The 21,117-nt window shown below is 48.3% G+C and overlaps 9 protein-coding genes across 9 annotated transcripts; 7 read left to right on the top strand and 2 right to left on the bottom strand.

Moving 5' to 3' along the window:
• Positions 1 to 1,524: 1,524 nt before the first annotated feature.
• Positions 1,525 to 2,817, top strand: V1508DRAFT_403500 (Metallo-dependent phosphatase-like protein; the record flags this gene model as incomplete). The annotated part of the gene is made up of 6 exons (XM_066938560.1): positions 1,525 to 1,656; positions 1,753 to 1,794; positions 1,855 to 1,960; positions 2,020 to 2,553; positions 2,613 to 2,685; positions 2,736 to 2,817. The coding sequence occupies 6 exons, from the start codon at positions 1,525 to 1,527 to the stop codon at positions 2,815 to 2,817; spliced, it is 969 nt and encodes a 322-aa protein (XP_066796834.1).
• A 723-nt stretch (positions 2,818 to 3,540) lies between these two features.
• On the top strand, positions 3,541 to 5,133 carry V1508DRAFT_414692 (P-loop containing nucleoside triphosphate hydrolase protein). Its single transcript, XM_066939961.1, has 2 exons — positions 3,541 to 3,892; positions 3,943 to 5,133. Exons 1-2 carry the CDS (start codon positions 3,621 to 3,623, stop codon positions 4,997 to 4,999), a joined length of 1,329 nt encoding a protein of 442 aa, XP_066796833.1. The 5' UTR covers positions 3,541 to 3,620; the 3' UTR covers positions 5,000 to 5,133.
• V1508DRAFT_414691 (uncharacterized protein) lies at positions 5,007 to 7,340 on the bottom strand. Its single transcript, XM_066939960.1, has one exon. It carries the CDS (start codon positions 7,093 to 7,095, stop codon positions 5,215 to 5,217), a length of 1,881 nt encoding a protein of 626 aa, XP_066796832.1. The 5' UTR covers positions 7,096 to 7,340; the 3' UTR covers positions 5,007 to 5,214.
• Positions 7,341 to 7,386: 46 nt separating this feature from the next.
• On the top strand, positions 7,387 to 9,438 carry V1508DRAFT_414690 (amino acid permease-domain-containing protein). Its single transcript, XM_066939959.1, has 2 exons — positions 7,387 to 8,433; positions 8,482 to 9,438. The coding sequence occupies exons 1-2, from the start codon at positions 7,585 to 7,587 to the stop codon at positions 9,271 to 9,273; spliced, it is 1,641 nt and encodes a 546-aa protein (XP_066796831.1). The 5' UTR covers positions 7,387 to 7,584; the 3' UTR covers positions 9,274 to 9,438.
• A 175-nt stretch (positions 9,439 to 9,613) lies between these two features.
• Positions 9,614 to 11,308, top strand: V1508DRAFT_414688 (nucleotide-diphospho-sugar transferase). Its single transcript, XM_066939958.1, has one exon. It carries the CDS (start codon positions 9,775 to 9,777, stop codon positions 10,933 to 10,935), a length of 1,161 nt encoding a protein of 386 aa, XP_066796830.1. The 5' UTR covers positions 9,614 to 9,774; the 3' UTR covers positions 10,936 to 11,308.
• A 77-nt stretch (positions 11,309 to 11,385) lies between these two features.
• V1508DRAFT_414687 (actin family) lies at positions 11,386 to 12,818 on the top strand. The gene has a single exon (XM_066939957.1). It carries the CDS (start codon positions 11,539 to 11,541, stop codon positions 12,718 to 12,720), a length of 1,182 nt encoding a protein of 393 aa, XP_066796829.1. The 5' UTR covers positions 11,386 to 11,538; the 3' UTR covers positions 12,721 to 12,818.
• A 278-nt stretch (positions 12,819 to 13,096) lies between these two features.
• V1508DRAFT_403493 (Aldehyde/histidinol dehydrogenase) lies at positions 13,097 to 16,870 on the bottom strand (the record flags this gene model as incomplete). Its single annotated transcript, XM_066938559.1, has 6 exons — positions 13,097 to 13,522; positions 13,700 to 14,090; positions 14,149 to 14,235; positions 15,102 to 15,265; positions 15,298 to 15,432; positions 15,482 to 16,870. 6 exons carry the CDS (start codon positions 16,868 to 16,870, stop codon positions 13,097 to 13,099), a joined length of 2,592 nt encoding a protein of 863 aa, XP_066796828.1.
• A 748-nt stretch (positions 16,871 to 17,618) lies between these two features.
• Positions 17,619 to 18,104, top strand: V1508DRAFT_403492 (uncharacterized protein; the record flags this gene model as incomplete). Its single annotated transcript, XM_066938558.1, has 1 exon — positions 17,619 to 18,104. One exon carries the CDS (start codon positions 17,619 to 17,621, stop codon positions 18,102 to 18,104), a length of 486 nt encoding a protein of 161 aa, XP_066796827.1.
• Positions 18,105 to 19,232: 1,128 nt separating this feature from the next.
• V1508DRAFT_460994 (uncharacterized protein) lies at positions 19,233 to 21,109 on the top strand. The gene is made up of 4 exons (XM_066942789.1): positions 19,233 to 19,625; positions 19,679 to 19,731; positions 19,785 to 19,974; positions 20,023 to 21,109. Exons 1-4 carry the CDS (start codon positions 19,518 to 19,520, stop codon positions 20,890 to 20,892), a joined length of 1,221 nt encoding a protein of 406 aa, XP_066796826.1. The 5' UTR covers positions 19,233 to 19,517; the 3' UTR covers positions 20,893 to 21,109.
• Positions 21,110 to 21,117: the final 8 nt, after the last annotated feature.

The following is a 21,117-nucleotide window of genomic DNA, read 5'->3' as shown; positions in this document are numbered from 1 at the left end:
GCTGGGCTGCCTATGTTACGGACACATTCCCTCTTCTTAACCGGTTCGAGTTCTCTTGGACACGGCATAGCGCATTTCTATAGGTAGCGTCGCTCTAAACCAGCTATTTATTTGACCGACATCCATCTGCCGCCTGCCACGTTGTCGCCGCGCACTCACTCCACCGCGAACGTACGCAAGTTCCTGCGAAATGGAGTGATCCGTAACTGACCTGTAGGGAATTAACCCTTGTGATGTGTTTAATTAATTAAAGCTATAATCCAAACTTGTCTCCAGCACCACTGAGGACGTTGGTATTATAAGAATATTTAAGGGTTGCCCAACAAGCGTCCCGCGCGGAGCTGAACAAAACCGATTGATCGATCATCGAAAAGTCAGAACCGTGTGAATGAAACAACTTACATAAAGTAAGGTGAAGTAGTATTTCGTGAATCATTATTAATGGGCCATACTGAATTTCACAATGTAAAATTTTTGACGCGTCATTTGACTCTTCTATTCGACTGGTGCGGGTCTCACTTTGCTTTGCAATTAGGATTAGCACAATGCTTTTAGTCTTGCAAGAATTGCAGAGATATGAAGTCGTGGATACGCCTACTCCGGTACGTGTCGTCTTATTGTGCGGAGAAGCATTTTGACTATCGAATTTTGAAGCAGGACGTTTTCTGCCATCGGAATACACCACAGCATAGGGACGCGGCCCTGTACAGAACTTGGAATATCGATAACTGCAATGCTCGGACTAAATTCGGTTCCCCAAATTGTGCTGAAAACGGCAATTAAATCAAAGTCATGCATGCACAGCGACAATGTTGACGTTTTTGTCTTCATTAGATAAGGTGTAAAATTACTCTCAGTATTGGACTGCTGGACAGAAGTCATCAAAGCTCATGGTGACTCTCGAGTGACCTGTAGGTCCCATAGACTTTCCGCCATTCTGGTGCCATTATCCGCACATACAATCGAACATCGACGCTTTCAATAGCTTAAGAGCGTGGTTAGAGAGAACACGACTGATCAAGATTGAAATTTCTATTCCAGCGCCAAACAGCTAGATAGGTCTATCCAGGGTAAATACAAGTCGGATAAGCTTAACTACCTCGTTGCATTATACATTATTCCAAATGACACCAATAGTTGTTATGCCTCGAATGAAGACCACTGCACGATTGGTCTCATTTCTACGTCAGAGTCCAAAAACTAAAATTAAAGTTAGGATTCGGCATAACCGCCACGGATCCGCATGGATAGTCCTTAAATACAAAATACTACATTAGAGTCACCACAATTGCGCCAGCAGTTTGATCCTGGAGGCCTCGGTGTCATCATTACAATCAACGAACATAGCAACATCTTGTGGCTTTTATTATATCAATTGTACAACCAGCGGTACTCACCACTTCTCCAGCACCTCCGACCTTATTTTTTCTCATAGGTCATTTATTTGGGAGATAGCACATAATGGATACCGATGTTACGATGACCGATGCTGCGCAATCGACTCTATCACCTGTGTCGCATACCATGTCACCTCCGTCGTTCGATAAATCGGCAGTCAATGATACAGGGTCTTACAACGAACTAGATCGATGGATTGAAATGCTCATGGACTGTAAACAGCTAAGCGAACTCGATGTGAAGCGGCTTTGCGATATGGTGAGTGTTTTGTTGTGGACTGTCGCAATTGCGAAAGCAGATCTCGGCTGTCGGCTGTCTAAATTGTCGGCTGTCATACTAACGTTTTGCTTACAGGCGCGAGAGATTTTGGTTGAAGAATCGAATGTTCAGCCGGTTGTAAGTATATTAAGTTATTTTTAACTGGGTGTGTACATATGGTACTAATAGTTGTGTCAGAAATGCCCGGTAACTGTTTGTGGCGATATTCACGGGCAGTTCCACGATTTGATGGAGCTGTTTAAGATTGGTGGACCAAATCCGGATACCAACTATCTTTTTATGGGTATGTCTGCTGTTGTCTCTCGGATCAATGCAAAGTGATGCTGATGTGATATAATTTAGGTGACTACGTCGATCGTGGGTACTACTCAGTCGAGACCGTCACTCTGTTGGTTGCTATGAAGATCCGTCACCCGAGTCGATTGACCATCTTACGCGGTAATCACGAATCGCGTCAGATTACTCAAGTTTACGGATTTTATGACGAATGCCTGCGAAAATACGGAAATCCAAATGTGTGGAAGTATTTCACCGATCTCTTTGATTACTTGCCCCTTACCGCACTTATCGAAAATCAGATTTTCTGCTTGCACGGCGGATTATCGCCGTCAATCGACTCTTTAGATAACATTCGTGCTCTCGATCGTATACAAGAGGTTCCTCATGAGGGTCCAATGTGCGATCTGCTGTGGTCAGATCCTGATGATAGATGTGGATGGGGTATATCGCCTCGAGGTGCAGGTTATACTTTCGGACAGGACATTTCAGAAGCATTCAATCATAAGAATGGCTTAAGTCTTGTTGCGCGTGCACATCAGTTAGTTATGGAAGGTTATAATTGGAGCCAGGACCAGCAGGTCGTCACAATTTTCTCTGGTATGTGCTCTGTGAACTCAAGTCGTTTGACGAGGCAGGCAACTGGCTAACTGTCATAGCTCCCAACTATTGTTACAGATGCGGTAATCAAGCTGCCATTATGGAAATTGACGAGAACCTTAAATACACTTTGTAAGTTTGCTTCCATGGGCGGTGGTAGTGCAGAACTAACAAATTCTTAGTTTGCAATTCGATCCGTGCCCACGAGCTGGTGAACCGTCTGTCTCGAGAAGGACTCCAGATTATTTCTTGGTACGTTTCTAATCCTGTTACTTCGGGACAGACTACTAATAATGATACAAGTAAAATCGCCAGTTTCGAGATATCCAAGCGGCGCGAGCCTGGTCCTCTGTCGTTGATTCTTCGGTGGTGCATGCGCTGATACTTTTTGTTTGACGGTGTATAAAGAGTATGAAATTGGTTTAGAAACATCTTGCGTACTCGTCATTATGTCGGAAATAGGTTCCTGTAGGAGTTCTTTGTTTTGTTCAAGTTGAGCAGATCGCATACGCATACAAACAATACGGTTTATGATAGTAAATGGTCGGTAATTACACTATTACGGGGACTTCATGTTATATGTGGGTTTTAAACTTTTCTGTATTGCCCATTGCTATTTTGATTTATCAAGACATGAATCTAATAATAACTTGTATGACAATAATTCTGGTGTTCTATTTCCTTTGTAAAAGTAGACACATTTTCATAAAGTGGTACAGTAGATGTCCACAGCCACTTCGTATCGGCTTTAGCGTGGTTATCGTTTTCTTGAGATGGATTTTCTAATATTATCGTGAATCTTTGCAAGGAACAAAAATCGGCGTAACGAGGTTATAGTCCTACAGCGAGTTGGTTTGAAGCGGTTCTACTGTAAGTCGAATACTTCGCTGAAAGATGCCAGCGGCAACATCGACAGGCGCGCCCAATGACGCGTAAACATTACGCGTGCTGCGCGGCTTACACAAAACGTTTCGTTGTACTTCGGCACCTCACGTCTCTAAGCGACTTCGGGTCATCGTCTACCTTCTCCACACACTTGTCTACTCAGATTCAGTCATCATGCTACAATGATGCCATCAACCAGCAGCAGTGGTTCTGCTGAAGTAGCCTACTCGAGCGCATCTCCAGTTGCACAGTCGACCTTGAATAACTCAGTCAACGAGCCAGTGCACCGGTTACCAAGTCAATCGCTGTCGTCGTACCTAAAACGGCTAGATGCTGCCGAATCAAAATTTAGTACGCACCTTCCGTCGCTTGATATGATTATGCGGGGCGGGGTCACGCGAGGAAAAGTTACTGAAGTGTCTGGGCCGCCTGGGAGCGGCAAGACCTCTATTGCGTAAGCATCAAAGTGAGATAAGCAAGGGTTTTGCTAACACAGACACGTAGACTGCAGATTGCGAGTTTAGCCATTCTTTCGAAAGCCAAGGTATTGTGGATAGACACAGCGAGTAAGATTCCTGCGTCTCGATTGCTGCAAAGGCTTCGTGCCTCGATATCGAGAGATGATCTCAATGAGAGTGTCTCACACCTCCAATTGACTTCCTTTGCATCGCTGCTAGCGCTCTTCGTACGTCCACCGGCGTATTTGTCGTCGTACGCACTCATAGTAATAGACGACCTGTCAACACTAATAGCCCCGGCTTTCGCGGCCGTCGTGTCCCATGTTCCGCAACCAGCACCACAGCAACAGCAATTCGACCAGGTATTTGCGCCTGACCTGCCACAGCAGGCTTCAGCTTCTGACGCATCTAAGCGTCACAAACAAGAAGACGTTGCCACCAAGCGAATCCGCGTGATCACCGAATTAGTTGCGAGGATGGCCCAGGTAGGAGAGAGATCCGACACAGCCATCCTCATCCTCACAAAAATGGTGTCCCGGGTCGGTGGCGGGGACGCCCGGATGGTATCCTCTCTTGGCGAGGGACAACATCTTGCGGGATTATGGACCAGGCTGTTTTTATTCCGGAACGATGTCGCTTTGGCTGTTCCTTGTAGTGGAAGTAGTGGAAGTACGCAGCAGAGAAGTCGGGGTGCACGGACTGTGATTGTACGTGGTGTGCCGCATGCGTGTGCAGTGAAGTGTGCGGGAGTGAATTACGAAAATGCACCGTCTGTAGGCGTATTTCGAATAGTGGACGATGGTATTACGGAGACTCGTAAGTGGTTTGATGAAGTCATTGCCCGGTTTACTTCTCAGGATACAGCACAATCAGAATCCCCGGAATTGCAAGAAGAAAATGCAAAGAAACGATTAATATTTGTTGATTCTTTTGGACAGTGTCCGAACGAGCATGATGAGCTGAGCCCTGATGCTGTAAAGTCAACGGCAGCGACGGATCACTCGGACGGGCCATCGCAGAAGAAATTGAAGCCAATGGTTGTGTACGACAGTGAAGAACTGGAGGACGAGGATTTTGAAATTGATGAGAATGATTTACTTTGATTTTGATGGCACATTGAGAATTGTAAAGGTTAACCGCATGCCGGCGTCGTCGTGAATTTAATAATCTCACTGTAAAGTAGAGAATATGGATAGAAAGCTATTAACTGCAATAATTGAAGCCACACATGCATCCCTTAAAACAAATTTCTGCGCCGTCCATTCCCAAATTTCGACAAAGCAAATACACTAAACTTTCCAAACCTCCAATATATAATTTACGCTGCAATTATTATATCTGCCAAGTCAACGAACCAACCCTCTGCTATTTTTAAAACGCCTCTATTTACGGCAACTTCTTGACCGCCGGGTCCGATCACTTTACCCTTGAGATCCATACCGGATGGCACGCCATTAGTCCTAATGAATTCTTCTTCGGCTTCCTTAGCGGCTCGCAACGCAGCTTGACCCTCGTCCTCAACTTTGTAGAGGTCGCATTTATCGCATTCCGTGCACACGCGTCCAGGTATAGGTCGGAAATGCTCGCAGAAATGCTGGTACCCTTCGTCACGAATATCTTTTCTGCAGACGTAGCACATTGCGTATCCGCAGACACATACTAACTTATTGCAACCTTCCGATTTGATAAACGAAATGCGGCAGTGAGGGCACGTCCGTTTCACTGCATCGGCCATTGCTTTCTCGATGTACACTCGCATGCGAGATTCTTCGTCTTCGTAGCATTTGTGAAAGGGCAGGAACTCCTTCTGGCATTCAGTGCAGCTCGTTCGTAAGCATGCAGGGCTTTTGCAATGAAATGCTGTGCCATGGCGTTTTCTGAAGACACCGCGTAGAACTGTTGTGAATTCGGTTTCGAACCAATCATCGATTAGTCCAAATGTCGATTTGTAAGCCTTCTCTGGAAGACACGAAAACGTACGACCGACAAAGTAGTATGCAAGGCCAACAAATATCAGGAACATAAGGACTATAAGCTTCACATGGATCGTGACAACTATACGTGGGATCATGGCCATGGACCACGAGTATCTAAATTCACCGTTCCTGCCGAGTACGGCAGCAGATGATTCTTCCGCATAATTGCAGAATGGACAGACAACATACCCTTTCACTGTAGCATTTTTAGAGAAAAAGTCCGACGCCTGAGCGCGTTCAAATTCAGTATAGAGTTGGCTAGGTATTGTGGCTCGAAGGACAGATATGGTGATTGCCGCTTCGCATTCTGGCGCTGCTGACGCAGATATACACGGTACGACGGATTTCCCTCGAAGAGTGCCTTGTCCGTATAACCCTTCCTTTACCGAATTTGTGAGACAGTTGCGACAGAAAAAGTGTCCTTCCGAGCAACAGGTCAAGTCCTCCCATGCATAGTCGCCGAAACAGCACTCGCATTCGATAAGCTGCCCCTCCTCTTCGTACTCTTGAAGGTTTGCTTCGCGTGCCGCTTGCTCGTCTTTTGCAACTAACCCTTCACGTCTAGGTCTATCTATCTCCACAAGTTCTGCGTCTAATTCCGGCGACCCGGTATTCCCTATCAAAGACGCGACATCTAATGCGGGCAGTTTTCTATTCCTTCGAAACAGTTTCATGAATGACCATCGGCCCGCGCGTTCTATTGCAATCTTGTCGAGCTCCTCGAACGACAGCGAAAAAGAGAAATTATTCTGCGAGAGCACGTTGTCGATTGTTGACCGGTGCAGGCTTTTGAAATGCGCACAAAGAAGTCGGGTGACGGCGCTTTGGTACTCCTTTGTCCGGAAGTGCTCCCAATCGTCGATAAATGCATGTCTGCTGCGCCTGCGCGTGGCGAGGAGAGTTGGCGACGACAAGAGCATCTCTACGATGGCATATAACTGCGACGGTCCGCGCTGATCCGTCATCAGCTTCCGCAGTAAGTCGACCTCGGTGTCCGGGAAGATGTCGTTCAGATGGTACAATATGTGATTCAACCGCTCGGTAGAGGCTCGGTCACGCTTGCTTCGAGCGCTGCTGCAGTGGTACACGATGGACGAACTTGGACTTATATCGAAACGATCGTCGGAATCAGTGTCATTGAACGGCTCAGAGTATACAGGCGACATCATGTCCCCAAACGGGCCCAGCATTTGCTGTCCGAGCAGCTCGCTGCGATCAGGCATATTATGAACAGGGCTGGTCACGGCCACACTAGAAATGAATTGCGGACGTCGCCCATGACGAAGCTAGCAGATGGTGGAGAAAACGAGAGATGACATGTTAACAAGGCACGGAGGTTCGCAGTGGCGCTTGTGGAGGAACGCTGGGACATCGCGTGGTCTGGTCGAGAGCACGTGAGTCCGATAAAGCCCTAACCACGGCATAAGTGGTGCGGCTCACGCTGAGCTTGATCAAGGACGCACAAACGGCACCAAAGTTGGGCGTCGGGACCTCGCCACAGTAACCCTGATTCACGTGAGTTGCCGTCATCCTTGGCCGGTATTAGATAATCTCTTGAGCTGGAACTGATAGGCAGTGGCCAGTCGGCTTGGTGAACATAACTACTCCCTCGAAGCACTAGTCCAGAAACAACAATCGCATATGCAATGCACTAAGAAGCCGAGTTTAGTGATATCTAATTAGCTATTTACGCCAATATCGTATTTTCCGCAATGTTAGGTACTCCTGCATATGCTGCTCTAAGCAGTTCTCCTGATGCGGCAACAGACTATGACACATCGCTGCAGCCAAAGATCTCCGCCCACCCACTCGAGAGTCTCGACAACGACTCAGTCTCTGCAGAACTACTTGCGGACGATGAAGAACTCGGTGAGGCACTCGCGGGCCTACCGATGCACCCTCAATCGCGCAAACTTGGCGCGATGTCCGCAGTGTTTCTAATCTTGAACAAGATGATTGGAACAGGTATTTTCAGTACGCCATCTGGCGTCTTTCTTGCCAGCGGGTCCGTCGGTATGAGTATTCTGCTTTGGATCCTCGGCGGCGTACTCTCACTTACCGGCCTGAGTGTGTTTCTCGAATTCGGACTTGCCATCCCAAAAAGTGGCGGCGAAAAAAACTATCTCGAGCGAGTGTACAGGACACCGAAGTATCTCATCACATGCGTGTTCCTGGGCCAAATGATTCTCCTGGGATTTTCCGCCGGTAATAGTCTCGCTTTTGGGCGCTACGTGCTTTTTGCTGCTGGAGTCGATTTTCCCAGCGAACGCAGCTCGAGAATAGTTGCGGTCTTGTGCATCACGTTTGTTGTGCTAGTGCACGCTTTGCGACCAACAATTGGTACCAAGCTGTTCAATGCGCTTGGGATTTTCAAGGTCATTGTGTTGATTTTGGTGGTGGTGGTTGGGTTCGTGGCGTTGCTTGGATGGCTCCCAATTGACAATCCTGGTAATTTCGAGAATGCTTTCGAGAATTCTGGGTTTGGGGGTGGCACCTACAATTACGCGACGGCCTTATTGCGAATTGTATATTCTTACCGTGGATGGGAAAATGCCAATTACGTGAGTTGATGTGCTGTAGCGAGTCAAATGCGATATTAATATGTCTAGGTGCTGAGTGAACTAGAGAATCCAAGGCGCACACTTGCGGTGGCAGCACCTCTTGCGATAGGAGGCGTGATGGTGTTGTACGTGCTCGCGAACGTCGCATACTTCGCCGTGATTCCGAAATACGAGATCGCGCACTCAGGTGTGATTGTAGCTGGTCTCTTCTTCAGACGTGTGTTTGGCGACAGCGCAGGCGCGAGAATGCTACCGCTTTTTGTCGCCTTATCTAATCTCGGAAATGTGCTCGTCGTTGCATTTGCTCATGCGCGCGTGAACTACGAGTTTGGAAAAGAAGGGATCTTGCCATTCTCGTCTTTCTTCGCCAGGCTGAACAAACACGGCTCGCCAGCATCCGGCTTGTTCCTGCACTGGCTCGTAACATGTTTGGTGTTGACTGTTCCCCCACCAGGCGAAGCATATGAGTTCATTATCGACCTGAACACGTATCCGTCAGCGTGGATCAACGCGTTAGTCGCGGGCGGGTTGATTTATCTGCAGTACAACAAGCACGAGCAGTGGTCGTCGCCGTTTCATTCGTATCTGCCTATTACTCTGGCATACTTATTCTCGAACTTGTTTTTGATGTACATGCCACTGGTGAAGAGTCCCGGACAGGAAGGACACCCCGGGTTCGCGATGGCCGGTGTCGGCATGGGCTGTCTGTTTATGGGCGTGGTGTACTGGGTCGTATGGAGCGTCATCATGCCTCGTCTGGGAGGATATCAGATCATCGATGAGATTGTCATCGAGGAAGACGGAAATGAGAGTGTACGATACCTTAAGGTTGAGAACTAGCAGACGGGTTAGATTACTCGCCAGGAGCTTCATAGAAAGACTTTTTGCATGGCATTTGGGATTAGAGTGACTGAAATTTGGGGTTAATGTAATGATGGCTTTGGGTTGGTGTTCCTTGTAATTTATTTTCATTGATTTGAATACAGTAGGATATTTCAGCATCATCGTACGCATACTCCAAGTTGTGACCAAAGTACATTACGAACTAGTAGTGAGCAACCGACAATAGTCTTGATAAGTAATAGAGGCCACGCGTCCATCGCCGCATGGGTTAGGGCGCAATCGGTAGGATCTGCATAACCCCTGACTTCTACTCTTTTAATCACAATCCGCAGTTTCACGACGTCTCTCACCGCTCACCGGCAATATTACGTTAATCGCTACTCCTGTCAACCTTGTTCCTGCTGGGTTATATTACATCTTCCGTATTGTTCGCCATCGACGCTCCCACCCATGAACTAAACTGGTCTATTGCACTTACTCATAGTTACCTCAGTCACCATGGGACCTCCTAGTCCGACAAAGCTCAAGCGAACACCTATTCTGGTTGCGTTAGGCGTGGTCTGCTTGCTCTATCTCCTCCTTCATTCCGCTTCCTCCTCCGCCTCGACTGCGTACTCAATATCTTCCTCATCGCCGCGAACAGCCAGTCAAAATGCTCCACCTCCACTTGATGACCTCAAGTCCGACACTGGCATTGTCGCTTTCCAGCTCTCGACAACCCGTCGACTGCAACGTCTATTCCCCTACGAACTTGCCCTCCACAAGAAGTACCCCCGCACCATATGGCAGACCTGGAAATACACTCCCTCCGACGCGCGCTTCTCCTCGAAATTCCACAGAGCCATCGAGGCATGGACACGGCTCAACGACGGATTCACGCATGAGATCGTGGATGATGATACTGCCGGGAATTTAGTCCGGCAGCTCTATGCGTCCGTGCCCGAGGTCATCGAGGCATACTTCGCCATGCCGAAGCCCATCTTGCGGGCTGATTTTTTCAGGTACCTAATTCTGCTGGCGCGCGGCGGTGTGTACTCCGACATTGACACGACTGCGCTCAAAGGGGTGGCCAAATGGTTCTCATACGGAGTGTCCGACATCGTAAAGGACGAGAAGGGGGACGACACAATCACATTGACGGACGAACGGGCCGCTGAGATCGGCCGGACTATAGAATCAGATACTGGCTTAGTGGTGGGTATCGAAGCCGATCCTGACCGGCCGGACTGGCACGATTGGTACGCTCGGCGGGTGCAGTTCTGCCAGTGGACGATTCTAGCAAAGAGAGGACATCCCGCTGTCTTGAGGATCGTGGCGCACATTACGACAGAAACGTTGCGCAGAAAAGTTACCGGCACTCTCGATTTGCCAAAGACTAAAGATGCTGGGTCGCAGATCATGAACTGGACCGGTCCTGGTATCTGGACTGACACGATTTTCGAGTACTTGTCCGATATTCAAGTGGACACGGACTGGCACAACGTTACCGGCATCTCGCGAGGAAAAGTTATAGGTGACGTCGTAATTCTCCCGATTACGTCCTTCAGTCCAGGCGTTGGCACAATGGGCGCCAATGGTCCAGAACACCCACATGCGTTCGTCTATCATATCTTTGAGGGCTCCTGGAAGCCCGCGAATGAGCGTAATATTGGCGGCTAATAACCGCATTAGTCTGCAGTCCTTTGTACATTCTAGCATATTTCATATTCCACTTTCCACTAGTCACTAATTTTGGGAATAATCGGTTTCATTATCGCGCTCTGGGATCGGTACCTGCTCTTTAAACATACATGCCTAATAAGCTTTTGGGTTGGATGACTTGAATTGTATATTTGCGGTTGGGCGACTTGAATTATCACCTGGGCTTCGGTTGGTGATGTATGCGGATTTACGTCTGGATAAAGTTTGTTATTAGATGCTTCACCTAGTGAGTGGTATATGAAGCGAAAAGTGAGGGCCTGCTTGTTGATAACGCTTTGTATATATGTATAATAAACTTGTATTTATGACTAAGATCGATGATTATGTTCGCAGTCGGTCCGAAATTTGGTGGGTACTACAAGTATGCAGCAGACTCGTTAATACCAGGTGCTTGTGCAAAGCGGTCGCGTATGCGCAACAAACGCGTACCTGAACGTGATCTACCCATCTAATTAACCCATCACAACAACATCAGTACCACAACACCCACTTGTCAGTCGCCAGTGAACACCACACGAAACTATAAATCGAATCCAGCAAGCGCATATTTTCACGGCGGCGATGGACCTCCCCTCCGTCCTAACCAACCAACCCCTTGTTCTGGACAATGGCACCGGGGAACTCAAAGCCGGCTTCGCAGGGTCCGACAGTCCATCCCTCTTCTTCCCCACCGTGGTAGGCAGACCCAAACACGCCCGTATAATGGCCGGCGCACTTGAAGATGACATCTTCATTGGCCCAGCCGCGGCACAGCACCGCGGTCTCCTGAAACTTAAGTATCCGCTCGAACACGGGATCGTAACTGATTGGACGGATATGGAGCGGATATGGAACTACGTCTACACACAGGGCCTCAAAGTTCTGAGTGAGGAGCATCCGGTGCTAATAACCGAAGCGCCGTTGAATCCGCGACAAAACAGGAAACGTACCGCCGAGATCTTTTTCGAAACATTCAACGTGCCCGCGTTATTCGTCTCAGTGCAGGCAGTTCTAGCACTCTACGCGTCGGGAAGAACGACGGGGTTAGTTCTCGACGCAGGCGACGGCGTGTGTCATTCCGTGCCGGTATACGAAGGCTTCGCGGTCTCGAGCGCTGTCAGGAGGATCGACGTTGCAGGCAGGGACGTCACGCAGGAACTCGCCGTGCTATTACGCAAACACGCCGGTGTCGCAATGCATACATCTGCCGAACGCGAAATCGTGAGACAGATTAAAGAGAAGATGTGCTACGTTGCGCTCGATCTTCGGAAAGAAGAGCGCGAGGCACGCAAATCCGAGCGCAGAGGCGGATCGGCCACTGCTGGTGCGTCTGGCGGCACACCCGCCGCGGATGAATATACGTTACCAGACGGATCTGTTATAAGACTCGGGCCAGAGCGGTTTCGTGCGCCAGAAGTACTGTTCGATCCTTCACTCATCGGATTAGAGTATCCAGGGATACCGGACATGCTATCGGAATGCATCGCAAAAGTGGACGTTGACCTCCGCAGGCCTCTATACGCCAATATTGTTCTCTCTGGCGGAACTACTTTATTGCGCGGATTTGGTGACAGGCTGTTGAGCGAAATGAAGACCCGTGCCCCAAGAGACACAAAAATTAGGATTTACGCACCGCCTGAACGGAAATATTCGACGTGGATTGGGGGTTCGATTTTGGCTGGGCTCAGCACGTTTAGGAAGATGTGGGTCAGCGTGGACGAGTGGCACGAGAATCCTGATGTAGTTCACATAAAATGTATATGAGTCTGTTAGCTTAGAGTGTACGATAGGGAAGTAAGCATATAATAACATTTTGTATATATGTCACAATCGCGCCGACGTAATTGATGGGCTGGAGAGGTATTTCACATATAAATCTCATTTTACGACACGAAAGACACTAAACGTAATATAAATATGATATACATCAATTAAGAGAGACAAATAAAAATTACATAAAATTCACATGACTCTCCTCATAAAGCCCACGCCGATAGTCAGTCTCTTGAGTCAACAATCTGTGAACCCCTATATTTTTGTAACTTTTACATTTTTTCTTTTTATTTTGTCCAAACCATGCGTCCGCACTATACCTTACAATTTCAACCCGCAAATTTGTTAGCGATGGAGGAAGAGTACGTTAGTTGGACTGCATGACCTGCCAAACGCGGATCTTGTTGTCGGTGTATCCGGCGAACAAGTTTTGGCCGTCCGAGCTCCACGCCAGACTGATGCACTCAGGCACCTTAGCTTTGGCACCGCCCTCAACAAAGTCAGGCTTCAGGTCGTCAACGGGGACCTTCTTCTCTAAGTCGAAAATCTTGATTGACGAGGCAGTGGCCGCGCACAGCCAGTATCGGTTGGGAGAGAAAGTGAGGGCGTGAATCTCGTCACCGGCGTCGAGGGAATAGAGGTGCTTGGACTCGTTCAGATCCCAGAGCATGGTCGAGCCGTCTTTTCCGCCAGAAGCGCAGAGGGTGCCGTCGGGGGAGATGGTCAGAGCGTTGATGTAGCCGGTGTGTCCGACATGGTCGGTCTGAAGTTCAGCGAGCTCAAGATTCCAGACCTGGACATTGTTAGCACAACTGCCAAACAAGGAGATATATAGGGCAGATTAGAAGTTCATCAGTTGCTAGGTGAAAATTTGTCTCATTGACCTTGCGGCCGTCTGAAGTAGCAAATATATAAATGCAAAGCATCATATGAACTTCATTTGCGTCCTCTTAGACGAATAGACACTCACCTTAACAAGCTTGTCCCAGCCAGCAGAGACGATCAGAGGGTTGGCAGGGTTGGGCGAGAATCGGACAGTAGAGACCCAGTCGGAGTGGCCCTTGTCTGTGATGGTGTACTTGCACTCAGCAAGGATATTCCAAAGCTTGATGGTCTTGTCACGCGATCCAGAGACAATTTGTCGGTTGTCGCTCGAGAACGAGACAGAGAGAACATCGGAAGTGTGGCCAACAAAGCGGTGAATGGTCTTGCCGGTCTTCAATTCCCAGAGACGCATGGTCTTGTCCCACGAAGCGGAGATAGCATACAGACCGTCAGAAGAGATCACGGCATCCTGAACGATATGGGAGTGGCCGTGGAGGCTGCGCTTGGGAACACCATAGGCGGTCTCATCACGGGTCCTTGTCCAAATCAGCATTCCGTCTTCTTTATCCAACCTCGACACAGAAAAGTACATACAGTTGCCAAACAATAAGTGTCTTATCTCGGCTGCCGGACAAAAGAAGATCAGGGTTCTCGGGAGTGGTTGCAAGGCAGGTAACCCATCTATCATTCACCAGGTTCGTTAGAATCCAACTCCCCATTCAATATAGAAGATTCCCTCCTCTTTTACAATGTCTTTTAAATCCTGCAACATATCTCATCCTCATATATTCACACTATAACCAAATAATTCTTACCCAGCGTGTCCTAAATCAATTGTTAGCAATCATACACTTCCAGCCAGTATCCTTTACAACGAACACTGAAAAAATAAATAGCTTACCCTCAAGGGTACCACGGAGCATCAAAACTTCTCCTTGGCTCATTGTGACGTATTAAAATAAGAGTACAGAGAATGCAAACGAAAAGTGACAATAGGGTCACAACAGGATAAAAACGTATGTGGTATAAATAGGAGTTCAATTTTTTGGTCCTCGATCGCCTGTCTAAAAGCTGTAACCTCAGAATCGCAGCGTGACATTAACCCGTTACCCGGTCGAGAGTGGTAAAGGAGCTCGATTTCCCTTGTGTTGTGGGTGCTGGGTAAACCCTACAGCTTCCCTGCCCAACGTAGGGCGTGCCTGGGCAGTGACTGCTGTTGATCGGACATGAAAAACGAACCTGAACTGACTAAGCAGGTACCCCTGACTTTTCCATCTTCCTGTCACGCATAGACCAGGAGATTACACTTCCCTTAAAACATCCTTAAATCAACAATTTATATAAGTTATTACATTTTTGATAGCGGCGAAACCGTTAATAAATACCGCTCATTGTCGGCCGACCGTTATGCCAGACTCCCATGTACTATTAACCCTATAATTATTAGATCCCTAATCCAACCCAATTACGAAAAACGAACGGCAATCCATAAAGAACTTCCAGAGACTCCACGCCTTACTCGGGTTTCATTTTATCCTTGCTCTTACGTTGCTTTGATCCAAAACGCCCTAAAGCAAAAGAATGCAGCCAACGATAGGCAGGAAACGTCAGTCCACTGATCGCAAGCACTGCCAACAGCGCTCTCCATCCAGACGTCAGATTGACTGTCGTCCCAGAAGGAAACGAAAGCGTGCTCAATGCGCGCGGTTTGCTAATTTTAAGAAGAATGGCACACAAGCCTACATACCAGAAGCCGCGGAAGAGTTTGTGGAAGACAGTGGTCCCGATAACGGAGCCTTCACGCGGAAACCAGGCTGTAGGAATTGCCACGGAGTTGTATGTGCTGGTCTTGGACGCAGTATACGGTGGATATCGGAGCTATTATCGGATTAGCAGCTATATTATCACCGAATTTGGAGAACCTTACACTGGTGAGCATTTCGGACCAATATGGATCCGTCGCAATGGCACGCTTGTGTGAGAAAGCCTCGAAAGAATCGCGGCCGTGATAGGAGCCCATACCGGATTGACCGACACCGCCAAAAGGAAGGCTCATAATTCCGACGTGTACAATTGCGCCATTGATCATGGCACCGCCCGAACGCGTAAAGTCAAGAACGCGTTTCTGCACAGACCTGTCTGCCGAGAAAACGTAGAGCGCGAGGGGACTGTCATGATTGTTGTTCACGTACTCAATACCCTCGTCCACGGAGTCGATCACGACGATCGGCAGAACCGGGCCAAAGATCTCGTCTTCCATTGTCGAGTCGTCAGGCATTACGTCAAGAATGACCGTGGGCTCCACGTACTTTGACGCTCTGTCCGCAGTCTCGCTGCCGCCAATAACAATCTTACCTTTAGATGAATCGATTATCCTCAGCATTCTGTCGAACCCGGCCACATTGATCATATGTGAATATGTAGGATCGTCCTTGTTAAGACAGGGAAAGAAGTCATCCAGCGCAGCCTTGATTGAACTGACAAACGCATCCTCGAGTCCCCGCTTCAGTAAGACGTAATCCGGCGCAACACATGTCTGGCCCGCATTAACAAACTTTCCGTACGCGATTCTGCGAGCAACCACTTTCATATTGGAATCGTCGAGCACAAACGCAGGACTCTTCCCGCCAAGCTCAAGAACTGTAGGCGTGAGCGTCTTTGCGGCCGCTAACGCGACTTGTTTGCCAACGCGGCCACTACCGGTGTAAAATATAAAGTCGAATTTTAGGTCCAGAAGTGTCGTGGCCTGGAGTGCAGTGCCGTTGACGACTCTATAGGCATCGGGATCCAGAGCCGAGCTGATGATTTCTGTAATGACTTTGGCTGTTGCCGGTGCGTGTTCCGACAACTTTAGGATGGCAGTATTGCCAGCAGCAATGGCGCCGACGAGAGGAGGAATTGTCAAAAAAACGGGATAATTCCATGGCGAGATAATGAGGACTGATCCATAGGGCTCCCGTCGCACGGTAGGCTTCATTGGGCCAAACAGTAGGCCACCAGATCGTTTCTCGTCCTTGGCCCAGGACTTGAGATTGGAGATTGCGCCAGCAATGTCATTGAGAGTGCCGCCGAGCTCCGTTATGAGAGCTTCGGTTGGATGCTTGTGCAGATCCACAGTCAAAGCAGCGAGGAGATCGTTCTTGTGGTCGGCGACGGCATAGTAGAGATTGCGGAGCTGATCCAGTCTGTATGCGATCGGTAGCGTCTTGTGAGACTTAAAGGTCGACACACATGTCTCGTGGATCTTCGGGATGTATTCCAACGGCGTCGAGAGATCGTCGATGGTACTCTGCAAAGATATCGCCGATTCAGCCATTGTGTCGCGGTATGAAAATTTCAATGAGCAACGAAAACTCGCGTCTTATATTGAGACTCCTCCAAATGTCGATTTTAACTGCCAAAATCATGCGAAGATTGGGCGGAAACGTGGAGTCGCGTTATTTTGGTCGCGAATTGATGCGGACAGATCATGTGTAGCCGGAAACGCATTAGCACGCCGCGATCACGAGGTCGTACTACCAGTGAGGGCGAGCACGCGTTACAGTGGTTGCCAGGACGTGTGCCAGGACGACGAAGCTGGAGAAAGTCGAGGACCCGAAGTACACTTCTGACTGCAGGCCAGGCCGACCAAACCGATTTTCCCATAAGTTGCAATCTAGGCTCGACCTGTGATTCGCCGACCGATGTGCAACATGGTAGCCGAACATCGGCCAGGCGGGCCAGTGGAAAATGGTGACGTATATTGAACTCTTCGAGTTTAACTAACCCGTGCCCTAGTCCGCGATTTTAGCAGCTTCTGCAGCTGCGGCTGGTGTGGAGATTTGCGGCGATGACGCCACGGGCAACGCCGCAAGAATCCGACGGCGTGAAAGTCTGCCACCCTCTCCTCCCACAAACCAGGACAACGTCAAGGCAATGCAGTCAATATCATAAGACGCCTTGCTTTTCTTTCTTACAGTGTCTGCAGACTATATATGCCTCCTGGATAGGTTATTTTTGCGTAACCAACCACTCTAGCTGTCAAAAGTTAGATCGTGAGCCACCACAGCTGCCACGCGGTACCGATGGCCGACCAACCGCGCTCCTCCAGCAAACCCCGCCACTACGGTCGCGGGGGCTACGGCAACATCACCACACAACCCGAATCTAACTCTTCCCCAGCGCCAGTCCAAGTTTTTACTTCCCCGAACCAGACATTTCTCAGCGGGCGCGGCGGCTACGGCAACGTCCAGTCTGTCGATACGCTCCCCGCTATGACCCCAGACGAGTATCTCAAGGAAGTTGACAACGCACTCGAAGTCCGCAAGGGCGACGTCTTCAAGATCGGGCGCGGAGGATCCGGGAATATTATCGTTGAGGGCGAGGACGGAAAGGAGCATCATGCAGATGAAGTCCACCGATCCAGGTCTCGCAGTCCCAAAAGTCTGGATATCTCTCGTCAGCATGAGAACCAAGAACAAACCAACGAAGGCTTCTTCTCCAGGATTGGCCGGAGATTTTCCAGTGGCGGGAGCAAAAGCCGCGAAAGCAGTCGCGAACCAAAAAGCTAGCGTTTGTTTAGGTCTACTTGGCTTGATTTGAACAGTTTCATTGGGGGTGGGACAATCGCAAAAGTTTGTCTTTAATTGAGGCGTATGCCTTGCATAGCATTGGAACACTGTGTGATCTGTGTATATGATTGCAACCTTACTTCCGCTCATCATTATAATGCTGTGATTGTATTGGGTTTTTACGCGTTGCTACCTTCAGATTTTCAGTTTATTGTAGTCGGCATGCTTATGAGACAAGGGTAAAGTGTAGGACCATTACATGTTAGGTCAGTAACGAGCGCCAATATGCATAGAGTCAAAGGCGGTGACCTATAGGTTAGTTATTGGTGCACCAACGCCTCTCCCTGATTGTAGGGCCAGACTTATTCAGCTTCATACGTCTAGTATTCTAGTTGAAGTTAAGAATTAGCAATTTTGATACAATACGTTTCATATGCATAGTTCATATATGTCGATCGAAGTGTACTACGACGGCGGCCTTCACTCGCCTGCCCAGCCAGCAGAGTGCTCCAAGGCGCGTGCGCCACCCGTCATCTTCTTGAAAAATTAGACACATTACTATTAAGAAAGCTCAGTATGGTCTTGTGTGCGACGCAGACATCTGTGATTTCGTCTCTTTTATCAGATTGCAGTGGACTCAGATTACTTAAAAATCATGTTATACAAGATCAACGCTAAAGTAGTAAATGCAAAGTGCTTGTTTCCAATTCGATACTAATTTGTTCCAGCAGAAACATCTAAAGCATTTGAAGGATTCTCAATTTGCTTGGCTGAAATATAGCTCCTAGGACTCGATTGATCTTCGCGAGGATTGTACTGTACCTAATGGTCACTGGTTCTGTAATTTACCGTTACAGAAGCAACTATCTGCAGTGCATTTCCTTCACATAACCAATAAGAAAAAATCATCTGGACCAAGTGTTCAATAGCAAATAGACTGGGAGATCGACTGCCATTATAGATCCACCATTTGCCTCCTTATCAGCAGTCGCAATTCTATGGGAGATCGAGGTTTTGGTGCACTAAACTATGTCACGTTTAAACCTTAATTACATTATGCTGTACCGTCAATTGGTACACAGGGGGGTCGTCAATAATTGCACTGCCTGGCGAGCGACCATCGAGACCCGGGCGACTGCTCTAAACGCACTCCACACTTGTTTGCTGTCAGGAGCAGTCTACGCAGTTTGCCAGTCAATAGGCTAATTACTATCAAGAGATATTATCTTGGTCAGTTGAACAACACAAACGGCACTGGTTTATTGTCCACCTTAGATTGTTGTCTGCTTTTAGTTGCTGGATTTTAGGCCGGGTGATTAGCGAAACCATAGAATAGTCGACAATTGCATACGAACCGTATTTGCATTATTTGCATAGATAAATCTATTACGGCAATTCTGGAGTATCGACAATATGCCTGATTGGTCGGTGGATCCGGATAATAGGAGGCGGCTAATGGAGCTGCAAAAGGTGGACGAGAATAAGGCGTGTTTCGATTGTGGAGCGCCCAGTCCGCAGTGGGTATGTTATATAATTTGGTGGTATGCGATAGGCATCTTGCTAAGTGGTTCTAGGCATCACCAAAATTTGGAATATTTATTTGTCTGGATTGCGCGGGGCTGCATCGGTCCGTTGTCATTTCATGGACTACGATACGGTAGCTTGCTAATGATTCTGTAGAGGTCTCGGCGTTCATATCTCATTCATTCGATCGATAACAATGGATCAATTCAAGGGCGATGAGATGAAGCGTATGGAGTTAGGCGGCAATAAAGCGGCGCGTGAGTTTTTCGAGGCCGAAGGATATGACAAGTCAATGAGTATCAAAGAGAAGTATAACAGTACTTTTGCGGACGACTACAAAGACAAGGTAAGACATATCTTATTTTGGTCTGTAAATGGTGCTGATACGTTATAGTTGACTGCCGAAGTTGAGGGCCGCAGATGGGTCAAGTCCGCTCGCACCGCTTCTAAACCAGCATCCCGCACTTCGTCACCTGCTGTCAGCGGTATCTCGTACGACTCCTCATCTCGCTCGTCATCTCCCTCGTTCGGCAGCAATCTGCAGCAACCCTCCATGTCGGCGTCTCAGAAATCTCGGAACGAGGCATACTTCTCTAGACTGGGTCAGGACAACATGTCCCGCTCCGAACACCTCCCTCCATCGCAAGGTGGCCGCTACGCTGGGTTCGGAAATTCCCCTGCACCGTCGTCATCCTCGTCGAACTCGCTCAATTTGTCCGTCGATGATTTCACGCGCGATCCATTTGGAAGCATAACTAAAGGCTTCGGCTTCTTTTCGCAGCAAGTCAGCAAGAATATCGGACAGGTCAATGACGCGTATATCAAGCCCAACGTGAAAAACCTCGCTGAGTCGGATCTCAGTAACAATGCGCGCAAGGCTATGATGCAATTCGGCCAGAAGATGCAAGATACAGGTCGCTATGGTGTGGAAACATTCCAGAACTTCACGTCAGAACCTCGCGGACAGTATACCAGTGTTGGGGGAGGTTATGGAAGCGGCGGACGGTCGACTAGGAGCGGATACTCGTCCGTCGGGGCTTCTGGCCATGGCAAAAATTTTGGCTCGTTATTCGATGATTTGGGCATTGACGACAGCGACGATATTGAACAAGCTTTCGGACTGCCGAAGCCGAAGCAAAAGACGGCGTTATCCGGATTTTCTGCGCAAAGCAAGAATCCGTCGTACGGTACCGGCACTGGCTCTGCGACCAGCAGTAGCACCAGTAAAAAGGAAGACGGTTGGGACGATGGTTGGGAAGAGTAGTCCTAACGAGGGGGTGGGTGTGCTGTAGTGTGACTGCAGCAGTGTAATTGTTCATTTTGTTAAATAGAAAAAATAAAGCTATCAGTCGCATATCTCCTAATGACCATGTACCCGCTGTTTCATATTTAGGTGCTCATCGGTGTTTTGCGTCATGTACAACTTTTAGCATCGTCTCGATTGAGATGTGGGATAAGTATATAGTTATCAATTTACGCGTTGTTCGAC

This window comes from Lipomyces doorenjongii (genome assembly GCF_038497915.1).
Source record: "Lipomyces doorenjongii strain NRRL Y-27504 unplaced genomic scaffold V1508scaffold_15, whole genome shotgun sequence".
Classification (NCBI taxonomy): domain Eukaryota; kingdom Fungi; phylum Ascomycota; class Lipomycetes; order Lipomycetales; family Lipomycetaceae; genus Lipomyces; species Lipomyces doorenjongii.
The sequence above is the reverse complement of the archived record's forward strand: the minus strand, read 5'-3'. Positions and strand labels throughout refer to the sequence as shown.